Source organism: Zonotrichia leucophrys, chromosome 1, assembly GCF_028769735.1.
Source record: "Zonotrichia leucophrys gambelii isolate GWCS_2022_RI chromosome 1, RI_Zleu_2.0, whole genome shotgun sequence".
Classification (NCBI taxonomy): Eukaryota; Metazoa; Chordata; class Aves; order Passeriformes; family Passerellidae; genus Zonotrichia; species Zonotrichia leucophrys.
In genome coordinates, this window is record NC_088169.1 from 40,493,292 (window position 1) to 40,518,438 (window position 25,147).

The window sequence follows — 25,147 nt, forward strand, 5'->3', positions numbered from 1 at the left end:
CAGTCTTTTTGACTCTTCTTCCTGAGGGTCAACTTTAAATCCCAGTATACTCAGGTGAATTAACTTGTGATGTGGATGAATCCTTATCCAGTGCCCGGAGGTGAGTGGTGTGGACTCTGGCCCAATGCCAGAGGGAAAAACTGAGAGTCTGGCCCAATGCCAGAAGAAGAAACTGGGAGTCTGGCCCAATGCCAGAAGGAGACAGGGGTGGAGTCCGGTCCAATGCCAGAGGGAGAATGGGGTGCAATCCGGTCCAATGCCAGAATGCCAGAGGGAAAAAACCTGGTGTTGAATCTTGGTCCAATACCAGGGGGTGAGAGTGATGTGAGTCCAACCGTCTTAGTAATGAAGAATACCTGAAACGGGCTTTCAAACACAGGCATTAATGGTCTACTGTTAATGATTTTATCAAAACTCAGCTTCTCTGTTTAATGTTATCAGTAATTTCTCTTTTTCCATAGTTTGTATGTTTCTCTCATCAACTTCTACATACTCTGTATTTTTGCAAGGAGTTGTATTTCTCAGCTAACTTAACTCCCAAAGTACTCTTATTCTCTTATTTTTTCTGTATATTTAATTCACTGGTTTTCTGTTCTATTTTTCAAGATCTTAAATTGCTTCTGTTTCTTACTTTCACTTACAGCTTAAATACTTCTTTCAACCCCTTACACTTAATTTTTTTTTCTTTTTTTCTTTACACCATTCTTCTACACAATACACTTCCCTCTAAGAAGATGTGGTAAAACTTGTAATGCACAATCTACATTACCTCTATTCTAACTTGTCTATATTCACTCTCTCATTTCTCATTCACTTTCACACATTCCTCCACACCCTCAAGACACAAACTGGATCATTATTGCTAGATAATCACAGGTCCCTGTAGCCCCCCCTCCACCCTGGGGTTGGCCCACAGGTCTCAGTATCTCTGGGCCTCTTGGAAGGGCCCTGACTCTGGTTGCCTCTGGTGTACATTCACCTGTGAGGCTGCCTGCGTGTCACTCACGCTCTCACAGCTACGGCTCCCTCACACATCTGGGGAGCACTAGTCTGGTTTGCAGGTCACACACACACACTTCAGTCACAGCTCCCACCTGCCCGGGGGACACAAGCCTGGTTTGCAGGTCACACACACACTTCCACTGCCCCCTTCCCACCTGCCCGGGAAGTTGAGGCTGATTTTGCTTGTGACTCACTCTCACACACACAACAAGACAACAATAAGGTACCTTTTACTTTCACACCTCTTATTACAAGTTTAGTCTTACTGGCCAGTTTTGGTGCTATTGGATATCCTTTCTACCTAGCTGTTTTTGTCTAACTTCTGATGTTACTTTATTGAGACAGGACTTATCTGCTCCTGTATCTACTCAAAAATTCTAATTCTTCATTTAGGGGTCCCACCTTAAAGTTTACCAAGGGCTCTTCTAGATGTTGCATCAGGTCCCCTAAAGTGTAAAGCACCTGGCCCTCTAATTGTCACTTCTAAGGATCTTGTCTAAATTATTTTGTTCCCTGGCTATTGCCACATCAAGACTGAGCTTTCTACAAAACTTCCTGGTGTGTCCTGGCTCTCCACAGTAATAGCAATATTGTCCTCTCAAAGGGACTTGAGGTGTCTCTATCCCTTTTGCACCTGACAGTACATGAGGCCTATCCTTGCCTCCTCCTGGTGGTGGACCCGCCACCCTGCACTTTCTCTGGCTACAGCAACCATGATCTTAGCCTTGGCTTTTGCTTTTTCTTCCTCCCTCCTTAAATACACCTTCAATGCCTCTCTTAATAACTCATTTATGTCCTTCGCTTGCCACTCTTCCATCTTTTCCAGTTTCCTCCTTATATCAGGCCAAGATTTGGTAACAAATTGGACTTTTAGTAGCATTTGACCTTCTGGGGTGTCTGGGTCAATTCTAGAGTACAACTGGAAGTTCCGCTTTAGGCGGTTAAGCCAGGCACCAGGAGCTTCATCTTTCTCCTGCATGCCCTCAAATGCCAATTGGGTGTTAGTTCCTTTGGGAACTGACTCTTTGATCCCCCGTATTATCAAAGACCTATATTCCATCATGGCCTTCCTCCCCTCCTCCTGGTTAGGGTTCCAGCTGGGATCCGTTAGTGGCAATTTCTGTTCGCCTGATGGCACCTGGGGTCCTGGACGGTTATCTTTCTCCCAAATTCTTATGCCAGCCACCCTAATCATCTGGACCTCTTCTGGGGAAAATAATATACTCAGGCTGGAATTCATCTCTCCCCAAGTGTAGATATTTGGACCTAGAAATTGATCCACTTGGTTGGCTATGCCCACTGGGTCCTCAACTAAATGCCCCAACTCTTTCTTGAATCCTCTCACCTCAGAAGCAGTTAGGGGAGCATTCAGAAAGCCAACACCTCCCGCTACTCCTCCCATAGGAACCTCTCTGAGGGGAAAGAGTCTCTCTGCCTTGGAGGTCTTGGATCTGGTGCTACAGTACGGCCCATCTTCAGATGCCAAACTACTTTGAGGGATATCTGGGTTACCTTGAACTTTCTGCCCATCAGCAGGTGTATTTGCTGATAGCTGTTTATCGGGCGCGGAGACATTTGTGCCCCAACTAGGAGGAGGTAAAGGGACAGCAATAGGAGGGGGAGAAGAGCCTGAGTGGATATTAAGTGCAGCTGGAGAAGGGGTGGAGAATGCAGCAGGTGGAGCAGGCACTTGTGGTGGTGCAGACGGAACTGAAGGGGATACTGGGTTTATCATAAGGGAAGCTGAAGAGGTAGAAGGAGGAGTTTGAACAGGTGGTAATGAGATGGCAGCCGGGGGAAGAACCGGACCTGCCATTTGAGGTGCTTGAAAAAGAGGATTATAAGGTGGAGGGGCAGAAGGAGGCAGATAATCCTTTTACTAGTCCTATCATCCCCTCCTTCATTCCCTTCTTTCTTCCTCTGTACCTTACAAATTCGCACCCCTTCATCCCCAGCAGCGCTCTTTAACCAGCAAGCTACTTACAATAATTGCTCATGATCAGTATTGCCTTGAGCTGTCAGGTAATTATTTAATTGTTGGCACATCCACTTATCCTTTGTCCCACACCAAGGCCATCCTCCTTGTAATTCTAATTCTGGCCACACTTCCATACAATAATGGATCATTTTCACTTTATCTAATCCCTCTGTGGCCTCTATAGAATCCCATTTTACTAACAGTTCTCCTAAGGGACTATTGGGAGGTATGTCCCTCAGCCTCTTGCCGGTTGTTTTACTATTACACCCTCCCATTTTACAGGTCTCAACAGTAAAAAATCCCAAAGGTGCCTTTACTGACCGGTAATTTCAAAAAGAACCTTCTTTGAGGAGCTTCAGCCTCCTCCACTGAAACTTCAAATTTCTGCCTGATGCTCAGGACTTTATACTGAAACAACTGCCCGATCTCTTGATTGCCCAACTTTTCCCCACGTCAGGACTTACATCTATCGGGACTTGAACACATGAAGCCTCGGCCTTAAGAATCTGGGTTGTGCCTGACTCCCTCAGTCAGGAAAAACAACTGCTTGATTTTTAGTTTGCCTAACCCGCCAATTTTAAGGCTTCACCGTATCAGGACTTAAAAGCAAATCACAGCCTCCTTCGCTGGGGTTTGTGCCTGACTCCTGTGTCAGGACTTACTTTTGCCTGCAGGGCTTGTGAGCTACCCGAATCCTTCTCGGGACTGACAAAATCTTACGCGAATCCTTCTCGAGACTTACAAATGCTACCCGAATCCTTCTCGGGACTGACAAATCTGCCTGACTTCCCTCTGTCAGGGCCTATTTTGGGTGCATGCCACTCATACAAATATTCCCTCCGCACGCCCGGAGGGGGAGGCCCTTTATTCCCCCTTGGGAGACTCACTCACGCTAATAACACTCGCTTCCCCCTGTTTCCGGCCGGCTTTCTCGTGAAAGCACGGAACCGCGGTACTGAGGGGTCCGCTCTCACTTCGAAGGTCCGGCTGCCGGCCTCCGTCTCATTCACACACACATGCGCATGTCTCCCACCCCCGCCACCGGCTTTCTCACCAATCCGGTGCTCCGGTGCTCCTCTGTGTCGCTGGTCCTGAGCAGATCCCTCTGGTCCTGGTAGCCAGCTGTCCTGGAGGTCCAAGATGGCCAGTCCTGAGTCCTCTCTCAGCGTGGCTATCCCAGACAAGTCCCCAGCTGAAATAAACAGGGCCAGGAGACTTCTTCTCCTTTTTAATGCCTTTATTAAAAGTGATCAGCTCAGGATTGGGTGGCTCGGCAGGGCTGCAGTCCCCGTCGCGTCTCCCAGGGAGACTCAGAGGAGGAGGATATGCGCAGCTCCGTCCACTAGGGGCAGAGCCGGGGGATCCAGTCCTCGTGGGAGCCTTTAGGGTGTGATGTCCCCGTCAGATGTTACTCCTCCCAGCGTCTCAGCTGGCTGGTCCCGGCATTGGGACGACTCTCTGCTCAGGGCGAGAGGGACTCCGCATCTCTGCAGGCTCAGCAATCGGCTCCTCGTGTCCAGACACCACTTTAGTCTCTCAATTCTTATTTGGCTCGTTGTTTTGGGGGTTTTCTCGTTGCATTTTGGAGTCGAGGTCCCAAAGCCTGCTGGTCTTGGAGTCACTTTGCATAACCCCTCCCTCTAGGTCTCTTCTCCTCACTGTTTGGGAAGGTCCCCACCCCTTACTGTCTCTGAGAAGGGCCATTACCTCGCCCCAGCCAGGGCTTTTACTAATACAAAAGAGGAGATAAGCTACAATGACCCGTGATTACAATAACAAAGCACTAAGAACCCTGGCAGAGACAGATCTGGCTGCGTCCCTGTAACTCCCTCTCACAAAAAAAATATTAACCGAATTTTTGTTCATAACAATCCCCACTTCCATTAAGGAAATTTCCATTAAGGAAATTCTGGGGGTTGCACATCAGTGTGATCCTGCAAGGAAAGGAGTGGAATCTACAGGAATAGCACCTCATGTCCCAACTTTGCAGAGCCTCAACCTTGAGATCAAATTTATTCATGCATGAGATACTTCATTCTCCATACAGATCTGCCATCTTTATACAGCTCAGCCTATTGCCTATCTTGTAAGCACTGTCAAAACCAAATCTCTGTAGGTGACTTTGGCCATTACTTAGAGTGCTGCTCCGAAGGCCCAGCTTGGCTGTAAATGTTATTCCATGCAGAAAATCTTAGGAGTTCCTTGGGACCGTATTTATGTATATTCCATGTCAAGATGTGAGACATACCTACAAGATGGAGCTTGTCATAGGAGCTTCTCTCCTACAGCCATTCAGCCTTGAAAACCTGTGCATATGACACTACTCTATTTACTGCTGTACATAAGTAAGTCTGAGGAAGGCACATCTTCCAGCTCCTCACAGCCACCCACATGGGGAGGGACTGCTCTGAGTCCTCAGAGAATCTCATGCTCTGAGCTGTTTGGTCCACCTGACCCCAAGTGCACGCTCTGCTGGTTATGCAGTGTGAGGCCTTAAAAACAACGTTCCTCTAGATGACTGGAGTGGGTAACAAAAGCTGAGTCACCTTTAGCACCCTCTAAACACAAGAAGCCAGGAGCATCATCTCTAATGACAAACCAGTTTGTAGTTTTAAGTATTTGTAGTGCCATTAAACATAATTCTGTCTCTCCTCAGTTTGCCATCAAAAACAGGTTTCGTCATTGCAGCAAGGAGTTCCCCAAGAGAGAGCACTGGCTGGACTGGGCAAGTGACAAGTATGATGTAAGTACTGGGGGAGCCTCCTGTGCTGTGACATCTGCTGACCCTCAGCTTCTCTCTGCTCTGATCCATTGCCTCATGCACTGGGCAAATAGTTTTGGGCCTCTCCATCATTCAGTAACTGACCTGGCCAAACCTCAGTGCTCTCCTGTCACTGCAGGTTATCTCCTCAGCTCCTGTGGGAGAAAGTAGAGCTGTGTGTCTCAATGCTCTGTGTAATCATAGGCTGTCCAGGGAAATTCAAGGGAGACAAAAAAAGTTATTTCCCTTGCCAAACAAATACAAACATTTAAGTATTTTTGTTAGGGAAATAGCAAGAATTATATTTCTTTCTCTATTTCCCATATCTCATGGCTGCAGAAAAGGAAGAGGGAAGTGATGCTGCCTGTCATTGTTAATGCACAGGTTAGGGCCATAATACTTTTCTTGGTATGAAACATTAGAGTTATGCTTTGGAATTTCAGTTTAAGTGAGTAAACACTTAGACTGCATCCCCTCCAAACTCAGTACAATTTCTTATCATGACTCTCAAAGCCTTGTATCCCATAGTTCCCAACTTGTCCCTTGCCTACTATCCTCTCCAATGGCAGCACAAACCTTAACATGTCACCTTTATTTTCCTTTTGCCTGTATGCTTTGTTCTTATGTGAAATTCCTCAGTTGCATATTGCTCAAATGTCCACTTCACTCAGTGCTCAATCTCATGCTGCCATCAGTGTACATGCAAAGAGGCCCAAGTCTTTCTGATATCAGTTACCTTTAACCAGCAGCCCTTCCCACACACACAAGCAGACTTTGTACTGTTTTAACAGAAGTCATCAGATATAGCCACAACATGCAAAGTTGAATGTGTGGGTAAACATTACACGATGGGTCTTTACCTGTTGCTGTCATGTCAGTAGCAATCTGAAACTGTCTCTTTTTTTATCCCCTTTCTTTTTGAACCAATTCCTCTTGTGTAATTTTTATTTTCTGCAGAAACGACTGATTGCTCAGATAAAGATGGTGTTGAGGGTGCTTTTCCTTTACATCCCTCTCCCCATGTTCTGGGCACTTTTTTACCATCAGGTAAGTAGAAAGGGTTTGACTTGGTAACTAGAGCTGTGCCATGTCAGTCTCTATGGGAGCATGGAAAAACAAATTCTTTATCCTTGTTTTATTGCAAAGGGTAGTCACTGAGTCATGTCAATACAAGATGATCTGCAGCCAGGGGCAATCTTGGTTTATCTGAGTACACCCAGGACAGATTCAGTGACTGAGGCCTCTCCAAATCTTGTATCAGCCTGGGACTCAGGGGATGGAACAGTAATTTAAAGCTCTCTTAGCACTAATGTTTCTTCAGTTGTCAGTTGTCAGATGAAATTGAGGGTCCTTGTGTTAATGAGCTGGAGAACCAGGGTTTAAATGATCGGGATGCTTAATCACTCACACCTTGTTATAAATACCTTACACCTTCAAGCAGAAGTGTGATCCTGTAAGTCCCATTCACTTGGTGAACTGGCTGCTCAAGATCCACAAAAGCATCAGTTATAGTGAAGCACTGAATTTAGGAAGATGCTTGAGAGAGAGCCAGGGGTTAAAAGCCTTATCCAAGGCAGATGGGAGGAAGCTTGCTGCAGAGTCCCCATGTCCTACTGCTCCAGTGCAGTGCCTGTGAGCTGTAGCTGCCAGCGTGACCTGTTGCAATTGGAGCTCTGAATTCCTGCTGTGAAATTCAGAGCTCAGTACTCATTCCCAGGGTAATATCTCGGGCAGTGCTGTGTTGTGGCTGGCTGAAGGACCTTGTGACAGATGCAGCAGTAGCGTTCTTGTCCCATCCTGGGCTCAGGCCTGAAGTCGGCCCTGCCTGTCCCAGCCACAGGCAGTTTCTGGGGCAGGGGGCTCCAGGCAGGTCAGGCCCTGGCTTGTCCTCTGTCTCTGGGAAGGAAGGAAGGATGGGTGAGTGGGATGTGGGGGCTGCTGGGGCTCAGGCCAGTGGCATATGGGCCCTGGGCTGGCTCCTGTGCCCAGCACCCAGCAGTGCCCTGCACAGGATGGCCCTGCCCTCTCTCCAGCTGATTTCTGCATCTAAGTTCTTTTCTGCTGTATTTCACAAAACAAGTAAAGGAAGTGGAATGGGCGACTTTGTTCCAAGGTTTACATTGCAGACTAAGAATACTCCCATAGCAAGCTAGCTTTACTTTGTCTTGTATTGCATGTCTTTTCCAACACTTCACTTATGAAAACAATTCAAAAGGACCTTGAGAACATTGATTTACTGTGACATCTAATTTTTTCTTCTCTTATTAAGGGGTCAAGATGGACACTGCAAGCCACAGCAATGAATGGGGATTTTGTAGGTTACTTTTTATTCATTTTTTCTTTAATTACCACTTTTCAGACCCATTTTATTTGTTGTCACAATACTAAAAATTATTTCTGTTTTTCTTCACCAGGGTTTTCAAATTCAACCAGACCAAATGCAGGTATGTTAATTTTCTATCTACGAATTTCAAGTACTTCTTAAAGATTGTATACATATTGCCCTCACTTATAAAAAGCACTTTGAAAAATATTTAATTTTTCTCTCATGTTCATCTTCCCCAGATTGTGAAGCCAATCCTGATTTTTATAATTATCCCAGTTGCAGATTATTTGGTTTATCCTTTAATGAAGAAATGCAAGCTGAATTTTACGTAAGTTGATGTTATTACCTGATTTCAAACGAGGCTCATTTTATTGGTTTCTGTAACTGGCTCTTCCAGCCTTAATGTAAGAAAAGAGCAAGCATTCAGCTAAGGATAAAAGAGAAGTGTATTTAAAATGGTTTAATATTTCAACAAAACATAAAAAACCCAGAATACTGCAAGTGGTATGTAGAGGCATCACAGATTATAAGAGGAGAATCTTAAGAGACGAGTGACAATGCTTTTCCGTTAAGGACAAAATCTTTTGATTGCAGGAGAGATGATTTTGATTGGTTTCCATATCCCTTATATCTATCCCTTCTCCCTCCTGAGGAACAAATGAAGTAGAAAGACAACATACATCCTTGGCATTTGTCATGCTTTGGACTAAAAAGCAACTGAGACACAAAACATTTCCTCTTCAGTCTCAGCTGGGAAGTCTGACTTATTGAATCCTTCTAGGTGAAGCTTTGGGAGTATTCCACTTTATTTTTCAATGTTTTTAAAGAAGTGTCTGGCAGTTGCAAGAATGCTTGGAGAGGCAGAAGAGAATACAGTTCTTCAGATAATTTTGAAACAGCCAAAGTGCACTGCTGTTTTTCCATATAGCTGTTAAAAATCTAGGGGGTGTGCTATGCTGGGAACACTGTCATTCATTTGTGCATATTCTGAACTGGATAAATGATGCCACAAATGACACATATACTCTAAATCTATCCTTACAGCTTAACTGCATGCCAGTAGAGGTCTCCTAATCCAACAAATTTCCCTGACCATTTTTGTTCAATCTTATTTAAACATAGCAATATGGAGACAAGCTGTTACTCTGTTTTTAAAGGTGTATCTTCTTGCCTCTTTCTTGTTTTACAGCTAACAACTGTATTGGATTGGGGTTTTTTTTCCTGCAAAACCAGATTTTTTTCAGGAACCTAATAATCATGGTCAGTCAATGAGCCCAGCAGATGCAGAGTAACAGGTTGTTAGGATGCTGCAGGAAAGATGCATTTCCTGATAGTGTGGCTATGAATTGAGAGGTTCCCAGCTTAGCAGAACACTTTCTGTAAAAACATCCAAAATGTAATAATGTGCTAGTTGTGGCCATTTGAGTTTCCCAGAGTGGAAAGAAAAAAGCAAGCAGCTGAAGCTTTGAATTGTCACTTTTCTTGAATCTCTTGTGTCTTTTGTTGTGCCAGGCCCCTGAAGAAGATGACTGTGGGGATGTTCCTCGGCTCCATGGCTTTTGTTGCTGCTGCCCTCGTGCAAGTGCAAATAGATGTAAGTTCAGCCACATGCAAGTATTTACTATTAATATTTAGCTGTTAATTCAGGGGGAAAAAAGTGTGTTTAAGGGGGAAATGTATCAAGAGTCCTAAATTTGGAGCCAATCATATAAGCATAGAAGTAGAGGGAGGGGAAATAGATTGCAATACTGTTGTTAGCACAGTAAAATTAACAAGCAACAAACACCATTCTGCAAAACACCACATTGCAGTTAATACAAATCATGCATTAAAGGCAACCTCAATCTCTAAACTGAGACTAAAAGCTGGAAACCAGACACTTAGTTGGCCCACCAGAGGGCAGCTTTTTATGTTTGACCTCTTCTGAGATTTAGTCTGGAGCTGAAGTGTGACAGTCTGGGAAGCATCATCACAGCAGGTGCAAAGATGACACTTGTGGAAGGAAGGATTTGTCTCCCCTAAGCTTCCTTGCCCCAAAGGGAGCTGCCATGCCTGAGCCCAATGAATCTTTCCCCTGTAGTTGGGATGTTGGCAACACCTCTGGGTGGTGATCCATTGCATCCCAAGATCTGAGCAGCCGTCTAGAGGTGTCTGTTGAGGATGAGAGACATCTTTCCTTAGGCAACTTATGAGACTAGTAACAAAACCTGATTGCAGTCTCCTCTGTCAGACAGTCACAGAGCAGCCGGCAAATGCTCATCTTCAACATGAAATATTAAAGATTACAGTAATTATAGTAATTTTTCCAAGTGACCTTGAGCACTGATTTTACTTTTTTTTCTGTCCTATAGAAAACCTATCAAGTTTCCCCTGCAGCTGGGCAAACTCAAATTAAATTAATAAATCTGGGTGCTGTTCCTGCAACAGTTCAGTTCCAGCCTCAACTTCAGAGTGTGGAGGTAGCACCTAATGAAGCGGTAAGTAAGGGTAGATGAGAAACATTCTAATAAATAATAAAAATTAATTAAAACTTTAAAAATCTAAGGGAGTTTTTTAGGTTATGATGTAAGATGTAACTGAAATCTGTATTCTATTACCATCTTCATAAGCTGTCAAAACAGGTGGAGAGGTGTTCTTTATCTTCTCCTCAAGTCAGACCTGATAACTCCCTCCAGAGGCTATATCTGCTAATGGGCCATCGAGTCTCACTGCATGACTCATAAAATTACAGCACACCATTGTGAAATGCAAGCATTGTGAACCAAGCATTTCCACCTGGGTGTAATCAGAGGCTCAGAACACCACAAGAATCACTGGATTCCCTGAGGACAAGAGCTTGATAACTCACACAGGACCTCTAGAAAGATCAGACCTTTCTACAGGATCACCGCTTAGATAGAATCCCATCCATCACTCCAACAATGACTGTAGCTACCATTTCATCAGACTGCTACCACCAACCTGGCTGACAGGGCTTCAGATCCAATTCTGGTTCTGTCAGTTTTAGCCAATGCTTTTGTAGTACTACCTTATTGGAATAAGAATCCCAATATTACCAGTTAGATTGTGCCTGGGCCAGTCTGACCCTCGCTGCCAGGCCAAAGGCTGTAGCTGTGCTGTATCACGCCAGAGACACCTTTAGCTTGCTGGTGGTTGCAGCTGGGCACTAAACAAGTCCAGGCTTGTTAGGAACTGCATTTACCTCAGGAGGAAAGCTTCAGGCAATGGTGAAGAGAAAAAGGAGAGGATTCTGCTGGAGGGTTTAATATCCAGAGGTTTATTCCATGGTTACAGAGGTCTGCATCTTGGGAAGAGCTCCAACAGAATACTGACCGCATGGCCTGATTCACCTTTTAAGCTCAGGGGGAGGGGAGGGGACAGGTGAGCCACCAACCAGGTGGGAGGGGCGGGGTCTCAAGGGACGAGGGACACCTTGACAGGCCAATGACATCTGGGCCTTAGGGGCATCCTTTGAACTTGACCAACCACACAACGCCTTGTTGGAATGTTAAAACTGATTGACAGCCCAGCAGGGGGTGAGGGGGGGAGAAGGGTTTTGGCACACCTGGGTAAGGGACTCGGAAGTTTAAAACACGCTGCAACATTACCTTTATTTTATTCTATTATTTATTCTATGACGTTTTTACTCCAATCATTTTAATGAGTTCCCTTTTTTTTCTACGGTGGAATGAATTGTTACTGAAAACACAGTGAATGAAGAAATGGTAACTATGTCAATGTTTGAAGTATTACCAGTTTTTTTTACAGGTTTTCCCAAGAAACTTCCATAAACTTAAGAAACTTGGAACTAGATGAAAATTTCACTCTTGTTAAAAGGGCTCTATTTCCTCAAAGTAGCCCCTTCCTGCAGTAAATGTCCATTCAGCTATAGGGAGTTGCTGCTATCACTGTGAGGATTGACACTGTGGTGACTTACCTGAACAGGGAACTTCTGTGGCTTCATGTTTTGCTGCCAAAGAACTATTCAGGTTCCAATACAGCACAGCATTGGTAGTTCTATTGACAGCAAAATGTGGTGGCTCTGATGGATGTTTTGGATAAGGAAACTTAGAATGTGTGTTCTCTGATAGTCTGCAGCTCTGTTTCCCTTGAAGAGGAGAGATCTTAGTCCAACCTCCTCCAAATTTGCCTCACACAGGAACAGAGTTGTGAGGAGAAGATAAGGGCACCCACACTATATACAGACAAGGAATTGATGTACTATGGTACACACATGAAAACTAAAGATATAGAATGCTCTATTTCCTATTACAGACACTTTATCATCCAGATGTGGATTATAAAGTGCTTTTGATAATCCCATAAAACAAAGAGCCTATTTTACTGTAGCACTAACATGTTTATTAATGGTTTAAGTATTTTATGTTGAATAAATGTGTTTTCAATATTTAAAACATAGCATTACTGCTTTTTTTGGAAAATACTGCATCACATCTTATGCTAGTGCTTCTGCGGCTGAACAGAATTTTATTGGGTGTTTATGGTAAGCCTGATTTATCTGGAGCAAGAAATAGGAAAGTAGAGCAGCTATTCCATAATGCTTGTGGGAAGCTCATGTAACTGTGAAGCTTGTGTAACAAATTAAACTAATAAAAAATCATGATCAAATGGAATTAATACTTGATGTAGAAAACAAATCAAAAATGAAAATGAGGGGATGTTCATGATCTCTGGCACTTCAGAAGTAACATGTGTAAATTTCTGACCCTCCCAGAGCCCGTAACATTCTCTCAATAGACAAGTACACAGTTGCACAGAAATCCATTGCAATTTGTCTTTGTAGACTGCCTACATGACATTTGAGACTTCTAAACTGCAATCATTAGACATAATTTCTGCAACTCTAAATAAAACTGAGCATTTGGAGCTGCAAGAGGAACAACGCTACACTTTGGCATTTAAACAGCGTCCAACAGACATCAGTTCTACTTGGGTAAGTCTGCTTATTTCTTAATATATGAATCAATGTTCTGACAACGATCTATGTGGAGTGTGTGAGGCTGAGAGGACAAACTCTGGATAAATTTTTTCCACTGTCTTGTTTTCTGTCTCTCCTTGTCTCTGCTGGACCAGTAAGACTGGTAAGCTGCAGAGAGTACACCAGGATGTCCTTTAGAAAAAAAATTACCAATTTCTTATGTACCTTGACAACTACACTTTCACCAAGACTTAGGTGTGTGGTCATACAGTGTTTGCTAGTAGATGTGTGTGCTAGTAGGGACCTAAAGAGGAAGGTCTGGAGTCTTGCTCTGAAGCCTCTGTTAAGTCCCACTGCTGTGTAATAGTGCATGTTTAAGCTGTTCTCTGATGCCAAGAACATATTTTGATAATGGTCTCTTCCACTAGGTAGAGGACAATGTCACATCAAAACCAGCAAACAGAGAAAGTCTCGTGAGGTAGAGTTTTTTATGTTACCTAAATTTTGACACTAATGTGACTCTCTCTTCAATCTGTCTTTGGGTAGCCTCTTCTTGTTGAAATAAAGTTTTCTATACTTTAGGAACTCACATCTTGCTGGACACTTCCCTTGACGTTTTAGGGGATGGGATAATGTCTGAGTCACGATTCACTTAAGTTATCTTGCACACCTGCTTGGGTGTAATTTAGCTAAAATTGGAAGTGTATGCTTCATTCCATTGCCTAGATTTTTTTTTTTGAACAAATGGCATGGATTACATATCTATACCTCATTTTTAATCCTGCATAAGAGGTATCCAAGATCACCTCTCCCCTCTCTGCTTTTCTTCTGCATCTCCCACTTGTAGATGCATTTCCTAGTGGTTGTAGTAGTGGCTCACTTTTGATGTTCTCCTGAGATAGTGGGCTGATGGGGATCTAACTGGCTTTTTGTATTAGCTACATTTCTAGGAGATTTAGAGTTTTTTCCAAAATGTTAATTGATTTTTTAAAAAAAAGGCCTTCAATGGGAAGACTCGATACTTGTTGTGCTGCCAATATATTATTGAAAGTAAAACCTGGATTCTTTGACTTCTGTATGTTTTTTGTCGTATTTAATCACTCCTTCATTTTAAAGGTTCATAAACAATTTGCCTTTAACTGCCAATGTTTTAATGGACAACATCAGATTTGGAAAACTGGATCCTCTTTCTGTCAGTAATTACAGCATTCTTCCAAATCCAAGCTGGTAAGCATTTCTTTTATCCTAATCTAATCTCCTACACATACTTGTCCTTGGGAAAAGGGCACAGAGCTTTTTTAAATTATGTGCTGCACACAATTGGCAACACCTATGTTCTGAACTGTGGGGTTTGGGTTTTTCTTTTTCAGGCCATATACCATTAGCGCTTCAACAGCTCTGACCTATTGTGTAGTTTCTTCCAAGATACTTGAATATGGAGTTGCCTATACCATTTCACTTGATGATGTGAGTTGCCACTGTTACTGGATGGACAATATAGACAGAATTCCTTTCCATGCTGATACTTTCCTTTAATTAAAAAAAACCACTTGTAGAATTATTCCTCTTGTCTTTAACCCTTTAATTTCCTCTTGTTTTTAAGTATAGATGATAGAATTCTGGTATCCTAAACAGGACTCAAAGCCATTGTTAACTATAAAAATAATGATGGTTACAGTAATAACATAATGCAAGAATTCATGATCACCACTAATGGCCTTAAACCTTTAGCCCTGTTAGACACTACAGATTTGCATGAAGTCTGCTGTAAAAAAGCTATTTTTTTATAACTAGGCATGCAGTGCTTCATGTGCAATATTTGTTATTTACTCTGAACTTTCTATATAATTATAGAATGGCTTAGAATGCCTTAACTGTGCACACTCATTATTACTGTTCCTAACATGCTTTTTGCAACTTCTAGTGTTTTGCTAGCATACTTAAAGTTACGTACTTTGAAGATATTTTACCAAGTAAAGTCCATATGGCTTGGCAGATCCCTCAGTATTTTCTTCTTGCATGTGCAGAAGTACTGTTCTCTGTCACTGGGCTGGAGTTTTCATACTCACAGGTAGGTATTCCTCTTCCTGAGGTAAGAATCTTGGTGCAAGTTAAGATCTTCCACATTGTATTGTTTTGAAGTGGTGGCTCTGTGCTGCTGCTTTGACCCCTATGTCCCTCACAGCTCCTAGAAGGACTGTATAGACTGATGCAAGTTGGCCCTGTTTAGCCAAGGATTTGGCGTTTTCCATGAACCTATGCTGAGTTATATCATTTGAAGACTTGACTACCAGTCCTCAAATTTCCTCCTCCCATGTAAATTTCCATTGAAACTAAGTGCAACTGTACTGCTGCAATAAAACCAAACTGGAGAGCTCTCAAATATAAAATGAGGAAGTAGTGAGACTTCATCTCCCCACCAGTTTACTCCATACAGCCTTTTTGTTAGCTTTTATTAGTGTTTAGTTATACACTTTGAATTCCTTTGTCTCTTGAGTCCACTTTAGTAGCTGTGTGTATTTCTTCTCTTCATTCTGAATCTAGAAACTGCAGTGATGGACATGTTGTAAGGTGTGATTTGCTAGGTGATGCACTCAATTTCTTCATGTCATGTGTGCCACATGTTCCTGAGATGTAAAATTACACCTGTGCACCTGTTAGTTACTTGGTGTGTGTAAGTAAAAGGTGTTACAGTTAGTGTGCTAGTGGTCTCTTGCTCCTCAAAGCCTTCTCTGGACCTGTTTAGCTCTCTAGCAATGTTTAATGTCAAAAAATAAATTTAAAAAAAGGCCCAACAACCACCAAAACCTAGCAAACCATGAAATCCTCTTCCCCACAGAGAAACAGTGTTTATTGTAAGGTAAAGACTACAGTAAATGCATCAGAAAATAAATTATATCACCAAAACTTAAATGCCTGTCCCTACAGGCCCCATCTAACATGAAGTCAATGCTGCAGGCTGGATGGCTGCTGACTGTGGCTGTTGGTAACATAATTGTCCTTATCGTGGCTGTGGTATCTGCAATCCAACAGCAGGTAAGCGTGCAAGCAGTAGGTATGCTGTTATATTGCACTGGGTAAAAGCAGCTATTAGTGGTGCTCTGTAATGAATTAAAATGGCGTTCTGAGTGCCATTCTGTGTCACTCAATGTCTCTGAAACAGCTCTGACAGTCCCCAGTTGAAGCTAAATTTATACAGAAAGAGCATGAAACAGAGACGTTGAGGTTTTTCAGGTAGAGTTTCTGATCTCTGCCCACATTTGTGGTTGCTAGGTCAGCTGTAAAAATTTTTAAGTGGAAGCAGAATCAGTACCAGCCTGGTTTTAGAGATCTGACCAAAAGGAAGGAGCTGAGTTTCCTTCCCAGTCTTTCACTCAATTCCCATTTCCTCCATGAAAAGGATGTTGCAGAGTTTTTTAGCATTTACAGAATTTTTGTTTTTTCAGTAAAGATAGAAATGCTGAAAGAGCCTCAATTCTGAGTTGCTTTAATATGCATTATATGTTTAATTCCTATAAGCCATATGATACTTGTTATGTGTGCTCAGTTTCACATTCTGAGTTTCCTTCCTGAAAATACTAAAAGGGTGTAATACTCTTGACAAATGAATATTGGTGGATAAATTCTGGATTGTGTTTTACTGGTTTTTTTTTTCTTTGCAGTGGGCAGAGTATGTGCTGTTTGCTGCCCTGCTGTTGGTAGTTTGTGTCATTTTTGCTATCATGGCTTCTTTTTATACCTATATTGATCCAAATGAGATTGAAGCCCAGTTCAGCAAAGAAGAAAAGGAAGAAGAAAAGAAAGATGAAGACACCAATGAAAAGGAACCTGAAGCTCATTCTCAACTGTAAAAGCTGTACTCAAGGAGTGTCTGTAAATCATGGAATCATGGAAATCCCACTCACTCTCCTGCAGTCAGAGGAACCAGGGTATCAGTAATAACACTCTGGATTACATGTACAATGGGAGACATTAAGCAAAACTAAAGTGCAGCCTCTCTAGGGAAGCAACAGGAAAATATTAGTCTCTCTCTTGTACTGAATGTGGTATCCTGAAGAAACTCCAGCAGAAGTTGCACTCTTAATGTACCTCAATCTTAATTATTATAGCATTATAATCTTGAAATTTGACTTGGAACTATTGGACACTTTGAAAAGATGTATTTTTATACTGTATTTCAATTTTATATCGTGAAGGAAACAAGACTTGTCAAGGAACAGCAATTGAAGCCAAGCTCTCTCTATGATCTCTCTAGCATCACTGTTACTTGAAGACAGCAGGTCACACGTGCCTTAAATTCTTTTGTACTTCCTTGTAGATAATGGGAGCAAAGCTCTGGCAGTGATCAGATTTAAAATGTTGTCTGTGTTCCAAGTGGCAGGAACTTGGATGTGCACTGTAACATAATGCTTTATCTGCCTGTTAACTACCCATTTAACTCCTGTTATGTCTTTGGTTAATATTAGAAGTGCCCACTCAGGTGAAATGATAACAGCAAATGACCTTTGGAACAAGCAAGAGCAATAAAACTTACATAATAACAAAATAAGGAAAGTGGTTTAAGAACATGGCTTACAGTTGCATGGTAACAAAACTCCATACCGCCTCTGTGGTGCCTTTATCTACACACTCCATCACTTAAAGCTAACGGCTCAGGGCTGGTCTATATATCATAACACCAAATTTCTGCTAGGGGAGATGAAATTTTGCTGCTTAACAGGACCTGCTCCTGTAGTCCTGAGCTCCATGTTATGGAGTGCCAGGGGTCTGCGTGCTGTTTTGGTAATGCTTGTTCTTTAGGGTCTACATCTGTTGGAGATTTTTTCAGAAATGGCTTAGAAGGCAGCTGTGAGGAGTAAAATTCTCACAGCCAGTTTCTGTAAACAGCAGAGGTTCTCAGGTTGTTTTTAATTACAAGTAAAAGTGACAAACATGAAGACCTTGAGAACCTTGCATACCAGAGTTCTCAGGCAGCTTTCTCATAACAAGTAGATATTCTATCTTTGTCTGTTTTGGGAAAGCTAAAATAATTTTGAGAACCCAAATCTTGGTATTGGAAACATAAGGAGGAGTTGGTGTGTTATCTCTGACCTATTGTGAGCTTGGGTTTGCAATATGCATGAACTTAATTAACACGGTTATAAAAAGTGATTGATTGAGTGAATAAACGGAGTCGATGCTGATCAATGAAAGGTGAGTCTTCTCCCTCCATCTTCAATATACATCTTACACTTTTCCAGCAGCTGGGACTCACTGGCCCCTCCAGTAGCCTGGCCAGACTGTCAGCTGCTTTCACACCTGTCTTCCAATACTCTCATCCTATTTTACAGCAATTCCATTTTGGTATTTGCAAGTGATTACACAGACATCCATATTCAAGCCATGAGTGTTCTGCTCACACTGCAGCTCCATGGGCCACTGCAGCTGCTGGCACCTGGGCCTCCATGTGCCCTGGGAATAGAGTCCCTCACCCACGAAGACAGTTTCAAATGGAGTTGGAAAAGGCAGGTCCAAGGCCCTCTTTGCTTGTGTTAGAGATAGTCCTGTTACTCCAGAGGCAGTAATCCCCTCTTGGTCTCTCAGGTCATCTGGGGAGAGCCTTCCCCATGGATTTGTGATACTGCATGTCCTCCAGCCAATGGAACTGAGGGTCTCCTGTAACAGCCACAGGAGCTGTTGGCTCCCTGCCATCCTCTGAGGACCTAAGGGAATTTTATACCAGCTTTATTTTTGGCAGACTAACACTAGTCAGCTTTTCTTAGTCCTGAGTCCAAGCACTGCATAAACCACATTAACCCCAGAGGTGGGCTTTAGTCCACAGCCCAGGGAGTGTGACAGCTGCTCTGACTGTATAGGAGGGAGAGGACTGGAAGATGAGCAAAACAGGACTTGTGCTTTTCAGAGAGTAGCTCTGTGTTTACATAAATGACAGAATCATTAAGGTTGGAAAAGACCTGCAAGATCATCATGTCCAACCTTAGATCTAACACCACCCTGCCCACTGAACCATTCTGTGAAGTGCCACATTCAACCATTTTTGAATGCTTCCAGGGATGGTGACTCCACCACCTCCCTGGTGGCAGGGCACCCATTCTAATGCTTAACCACTCTTTCAGTGAGGGAATTTCTCCTCACATCCACTCTCAACCTCCTCTGGCCCAACCTGAGGTTGTTTCCTCTCATCCTTTGCCTGGGAGAACAGACTGATCCCCACCTGGCTACACACTCTCCTTTCAGGCAGTTGTAGAGAGGGACCAGGTCTCCCCTGAGCCTCCTTTTCTCCAGGCTAAACACCCCAGGCCCTTCAGCTGTTCCTCACAGGATTTGTGCTCCAGACCCTTCCCCAGTTCCACTGCCCTTCTCTGGACTCGCTCCATCACTTCAATGTCCTTCTTGTAATGTGGGACCCAGAACTGAGCACACTTGAGCTGTGGCCTCCCCAGTGCTGATGCAGGAGGGCAATCACTGCTTTGGTCCTGCTGGCCACGCTACTGCTGATGCAATAAGCAACGAGCCAGGATGCCACTGGTCCTCTTGGCCACCTGGGCTCACTGCTGCTGTGACAACAACAGCTGGCTGTTGACCAGCACCCCGAGGTCCTTTTGTGCTGGCAACTTTTCCAGCCTCTTGTCCCCCCCAGCCGGTAGCACTACAGGTGCTTGTGACTCAAGGGCAGGACCTGGCACTTGGTCTTTTTGAACCTCATACCACTGGCTACTGCCCATGGATCCCTGCTATCCAGACCCCTCTGCAGAGCCTTCCTACCCTACAGCAGATCAAGACTCCCATCCAGCTTGGTGTTCTGATGCCTTTTTCAACCTAGAAATGAAACAACACACTTTCAAGATAAAATGAGCAGAGGAAGTAATGTAAAAGTGGATCTTTATTTGAAGGCCTCCAGAAGCAGTTGGAAAAATGGAAAAATGTCCACAAAATCCCACTCCCACAGGGATGAATACAGTTTTATAGGTTTTAGGAAATTAGCGTAATTGACAAAAATCAGGATGAAAATTAGGAGGACAAGTGGTGATGCAATTCCCCCTCTGGTAAAGCCCCATTTCTGGAGACCTCCCTTGGTACTTGCTGTACTTTGTTTATGAAAATGTGTCTCAAAGAGCTGTTTTCAACTTTAGTAGCCAGGGAGATCTAAGGTAGCAAAGGGATCCTGAATTTTGCTTTTTCTTCGTGCTTAGATAAATGCTGAAACTAAGCTACAATAAGAAGTTATACTGTACACCTTACATACATAAGGAATACAGTGAATACAGAGGAGGAGAAAAGGTAAAAAAACCCCCAGCATAATTTCTCCCTTTCTTAGACAGTAACAAGACTCTCCTTTGTCTAGTCTCTACTCCATATTTAATCACACCATCGTTATCATACAGATGCCAACTATAACTACAGCTTTTATCCAGTTTGGTAACGATGAAGTGACTGTACTAAAGACATATTCAAGATTTAGTGAGCTCCTTTGAGGTTTACCTGGTGTAGAATTTGAGTTGCTTTCAAATTTCAACCAAATCCTTCTTAATTTTGTCACTCTGATTTACATAAGGTCAATAACAGTGTTAACAATTTTGCAGCTAGTAGGAAATTACCAGTCATTAATAGTTTCACAGAATAAACTTACAGTGAGTTGGATACAACTGTTGGATGCAGTAATTCTTGGCTTCTAGCTGGATGCTGCAATTCTTAACTGCTGCCTTCTCCAGCTTTTGCCAGCTGATTTCTGAATAGAACTGGGCTGTTATTTAAACCCTCAGATGTTATAAATAAAAAATCTGCCAATTTTTTGGGGGGAAAAAAAAGGGTTGCAGAACCAGTTAAACCAGTTGCTTCCAAGGTGAAGTTCTATCTGTCTGTTATTTTAATCACCGGTCGTTCTCGTTAATTACTCCTTTTGTATCGGTATGGCCCTGCCTGGGGCTAAGTTGTCCTTCTCCCCGGAAGGTGAGAGGAGGGGACGGGGGTGGGGGGAAGGGGGGTGCACCAGAGAGAATGCCGAACAGCCTCGAGACCAGCATGCCATGGGAAGCAACCCCACTAAGCTTACGGAAAACACCCCAAAAACAACGAACACGAGCCAATACAGAATTAAGAGATTAGAGTGATGTCTGGAAGTGAGGAACAATCTGCAGAGATGCTGAAAAACTTTGTTACCTCTTGCCCTGAGCATAGACCTCAGCTGGAACCAAGACTCGAGCCTGGAGAACTACAAAGTTGGGAAACGCAGGGCTACACCCACTGTTCTCTGGGGCACGGACCCCCAGCTCTGCCCCTGGTGGACAAAGCTGCACTATTCCTCCTCCTCCGAGTCACCCTGGGAGTATTGACAGAGAAGCTGCGGACTCGAGCTTCTCAGCCTTGAGCTGATCACTTTTAATAAAGGCATTAAAAGGAGAAAAAGTCTCCTGCCCTGTTTATTTCATCAAGCAGGATGGCCTTGGTGAGCTGGCTCTTTTCCCCTGTTTTAGAATTCTTCCACTTCATACCAGAGAGTCCTTGGCTTTTCCTTATTTGCAGGAGTGCAGGAGAAGGTGTTTTAGAATTTAATACAGCAAACCATCTTAAACTATCTGCTATTCTTCTCTTTTTGCAAAATTCCAACAGACCCTTCTTGGAAGAACAGAGAAACTGATAAATCACGTGGCGTTGTCCTAATTAATATTTTAAAGTTTGGAAGAAAGGTCTCATTTCTCTTACCCCTGTGGCATTAACAATACTTACAGTACCTTGACTTAGTTTCCCTTCTAAGGGGGTTTATAAAACTCTGATTACTGACCTGTGCGGGGTGTCAGGAGCGGCTGCTCCGAGCAGAGTCTCGCAGCGCCCACCAGACCCGCCCGCTGCCCGTGGCTCCCTGCGGCCACAGCGCCTCCTAGCGCGGGTGCGGGGACACGGCGCGGGGACGGTCCCGCGGTGGGGACACACCCGGCACGAGGGGCGCCGAGCTCCATCCCGCCGCCGCGTTCGGTTTCCGTCTGAAACCGTCCTAGGGTGACGTTTGGATGCTTGTATCCCCATTCGTGTGTTCTGCTTATGCTGGATATTATGTTCTATGCCTTCAAGACGCCCTGATCCGAATTTTCCCCTGGACTCTTTTTTCCTTACCCTTTTTGGAACCACTTGAACCTGCTCGGGACTGGGACCTGGGAAACACCTAGAGTTTGCACCTTGTGGCTGCAGCAGCTGCCCCAAGACCTGAGGGATTTGATAACAGAGCGACCACCCCCAAGAGAGACTTTCTGAATCTGTCATCTCCTCCAGAGCGGTGAAAGAGTGGTGCCATCCGGTGTTGTTCATTTTGTGTGCTGGGGGTGCTGTGCTTGTTAAATAAATGGGTTCTTTCCAGTTCTATCCGAGGAATCTTTCCCGAACCGGTTGCGGGGAGGGGCCGTGTAGGTTTGCTTCCTGGAGGGGCCCCCTTTGGAGGCTTTCTCCCAAATTTGCCTTAAACCAGGACAGAAACAAAGCTCGTTACTCCGGAAACCGCCACGGAGCCGTTCTCGGCTACAAACGAGACTCCAGCTCCCCCGAGCGGCTCGGCTCAACTCTGCCCCTGCCCCGCCGCAGCAGAAGCGGCGCCACCCCCGGGGAGCGCGTCCCCGCCCACAGCTCTCACATTCCCGGCCCCTCTGGGCGGCATGGGCGGGTCCAGGGGCGGTGGGCCGGCCGGGCCGCGGTCCCGAGCTCCACCCTCGCCAGACCACGAGAAAAGCGGCGGCACAGCGGTGGTTCCAGGCTCGGCTCACTACCTGGCCCATCTGCCGGCCGTTACCGGCCTACTCGGCCCCCCTCAGAGCGGCTGCTCCCCCTTCCCTCACGGGCGATGCAGTCTCCCCGCTCTCGCTACTGCCGCGTGACTTTGGGCCGTTCTTTCGCCCCTGCCTCAGAACCCAGGGAAGAAACTCCGCAAAATTTCTGCCTTTCTCACAGCAGAAGCTGAGCCCCTCTTCGGACTGGCCCGCTTCAGCCTGCCGAGGTCTAGGACTTCCATTTCCACAGAGGGAGCAGGGGCGATGGGGCCGCTCCCCCGCCTTCCGCCATGGCGTGGGCCGAGCCCCCAGGCCGCTCCGAGGAACCTGTCCTGTTTGTGCCCCGGCGAGCCCCGCATTCAAAACCCGCGCATGTTAAACACGAAATAAACTAGCACAGTCATCCTTCTCTTCACCAATAAACAATCTCAGCCTGCGGCACATTCACGCCCCGCTTTCCCCCCAGCTGAGCTGGGGCGGGTTGGAAAATCGGCGAAGAAACAGAGCTTTGAGAAAGCACTCCAGAAGCAGGTGCCTTCCGCACCTGGATTTTCCTGATATGCTGGCAATTACTGATCTTACACAGGTACACAGTAAACGCACAGATTTACAATACACACATCAGAATTTGAGTTAGCATTTAATGTTTGGGGGGAAAAAAAAAGGATTCTGAAGCCTGGAAGAAGTCTGAAAAGAAAGTGACTCTACCGTTTTGCTCCAGTCAACATTATTAGTACCAAGATAGAAGTGAAACTTCTGACAGAGCTGGCAAGTACCCTGGGTTTTTATCAGTGGTGTAGACTGTAAAAGGAAGAGATAAGAAGTTCCCAAGGATGTACAGATAACTGCAAGGAAAGGACCTTAGTTCAGCAAAACTGTTGAATTCCTTGTTCATTTCATAGCTCTCAGAACTCCATGAACGTTGCCTGGGGAGGGACAAGCCCGGAGCTGTGTTCCATTTAGTGAAGCTTAGTAGTCATGTTACCCATAGTAATCAATAACAAGGCATATGTTACCCATAGTAATCAATAACAAGGCACTAGGGGAACCAACCCTTTTTACAATTGGTGTAATGAGATGGAAAAATTGTACACATCACTACTTAGACTTTTTAAAGGCCTGTGACAGAAAACAGAAAATCTCTTCATCAACAAGAGCCTTTTGAAGGGGTTTTTTTTAGATTGCTTAAAGCTTTTTTCTTTCATTGTCAGCAGTGTTGGATCCTTATTCTGCATCCATAATTTGAAACAGCTGAATATTTTCTCATCACAGAGTGCTAGGAGACTAAAATAACACATACACAATAGACAATAGAGCCTTGAAAAAAATTATTTGAATGTACCTAGACAAATTCTGTGGTTTTTTCTTCTTCTTACTTAGTTGAGAAAGATAAAATAGGGGAGGTGACACACTACACTAAAATTACTTGTTATCTGTTTTGGAGATCCTGATAATTCCAAAATGCAGGAACTGAAGCAGAACTGAAGGAATGCACCAGCTGGTAAAGCACAAGGCAGCAATGTGTTGGTGAAGAGCTGTGTTGTTAAAATGTGGACTCAGAACTGGACGATTAACTTGCCTTGCACATCTGCAGGGGAAAATGGCTCACAGCCAATAGTAAAATATGCTTATAGAAAAAAATGCAGGATGAAATTAATGGGACAAAAGTCAACTCAAAGCCAGAAGGAAAAGGAACTTGGTATTTATTTTAAACACAATTTCAGTCCCTCATGTTGAATCTGATAGATTTCACCTAGCTGTGTTTTCACACCCATGTGCTCACAAGCACCAAGGAGCCCATGTCAAAGCAGCTACTCCAGGCAGGCTGGGGGTCCCCATGGGAGAAAAGGAGTGGTGACCCTTGAGTAAATGCCATGTGTCTGGGGTTCTTCCTTGGCAGTGGAGAGCTTGTTCATTGTGCTGGTTTGGGCAGGCATGGAGTTAATTTTCTTCACAGTGTCTGATATGGGGCTTTGTTTTTGATTTGTGCCTGACACAGCGTTGATAACTCAGGGATGTTTCAGCTGTTGCTGAGCAGCCCTTGCACAGAGTCAAGGCTTTTTCTGCTCTCAGCCCACCAGGGAGCAGGCTGGGGGTGCACAAGGAGTTGGGAGGAGGGGACACAGGCAGGACAGCTGATCCCAAATGGCCATAGGGACGTCCCACACCATATGACATTGAGCTCAGGAATTAATCTGTAGGGGAGGGAGGTCAGCCAGAGCAGCATTTGCTTGGGGACTGGCTGGGCATCTGTCACTGATGAGCAATTAGGCTTTTGGCAACACTTTTCTTGATTTAGGGCTTTTTTATCTTTGCTTGCCTTTTTTTAGCTTTTTACTTTTTTTGTTTGTTTGTTTGAAGGTGGGCATGGTGGTGATTTGGGTTT

At 44.2% G+C, this 25,147-nt stretch overlaps 1 protein-coding gene across 1 annotated transcript in view; it reads left to right on the forward strand.

Moving 5' to 3' along the window:
- LOC135450568 (solute carrier family 15 member 1-like) overlaps positions 1–17,687 on the forward strand; it is a 34,152-nt gene extending 16,465 nt beyond the window's left edge. Inside the window, exons 10-23 of the mRNA XM_064718909.1 lie at positions 5,637–5,723; positions 6,699–6,788; positions 8,011–8,055; positions 8,156–8,185; positions 8,307–8,395; positions 9,580–9,661; positions 10,419–10,544; positions 12,872–13,021; positions 13,441–13,484; positions 14,123–14,233; positions 14,377–14,473; positions 14,931–15,077; positions 15,935–16,042; positions 16,669–17,687. Coding sequence (XP_064574979.1) covers positions 5,637–5,723; positions 6,699–6,788; positions 8,011–8,055; positions 8,156–8,185; positions 8,307–8,395; positions 9,580–9,661; positions 10,419–10,544; positions 12,872–13,021; positions 13,441–13,484; positions 14,123–14,233; positions 14,377–14,473; positions 14,931–15,077; positions 15,935–16,042; positions 16,669–16,857 — 1,395 coding nt within the window. The 3' untranslated portion in view covers positions 16,858–17,687. The remainder of the gene's footprint in view (positions 1–5,636; positions 5,724–6,698; positions 6,789–8,010; positions 8,056–8,155; positions 8,186–8,306; positions 8,396–9,579; positions 9,662–10,418; positions 10,545–12,871; positions 13,022–13,440; positions 13,485–14,122; positions 14,234–14,376; positions 14,474–14,930; positions 15,078–15,934; positions 16,043–16,668) is intronic.
- Positions 17,688–25,147: the final 7,460 nt, after the last annotated feature.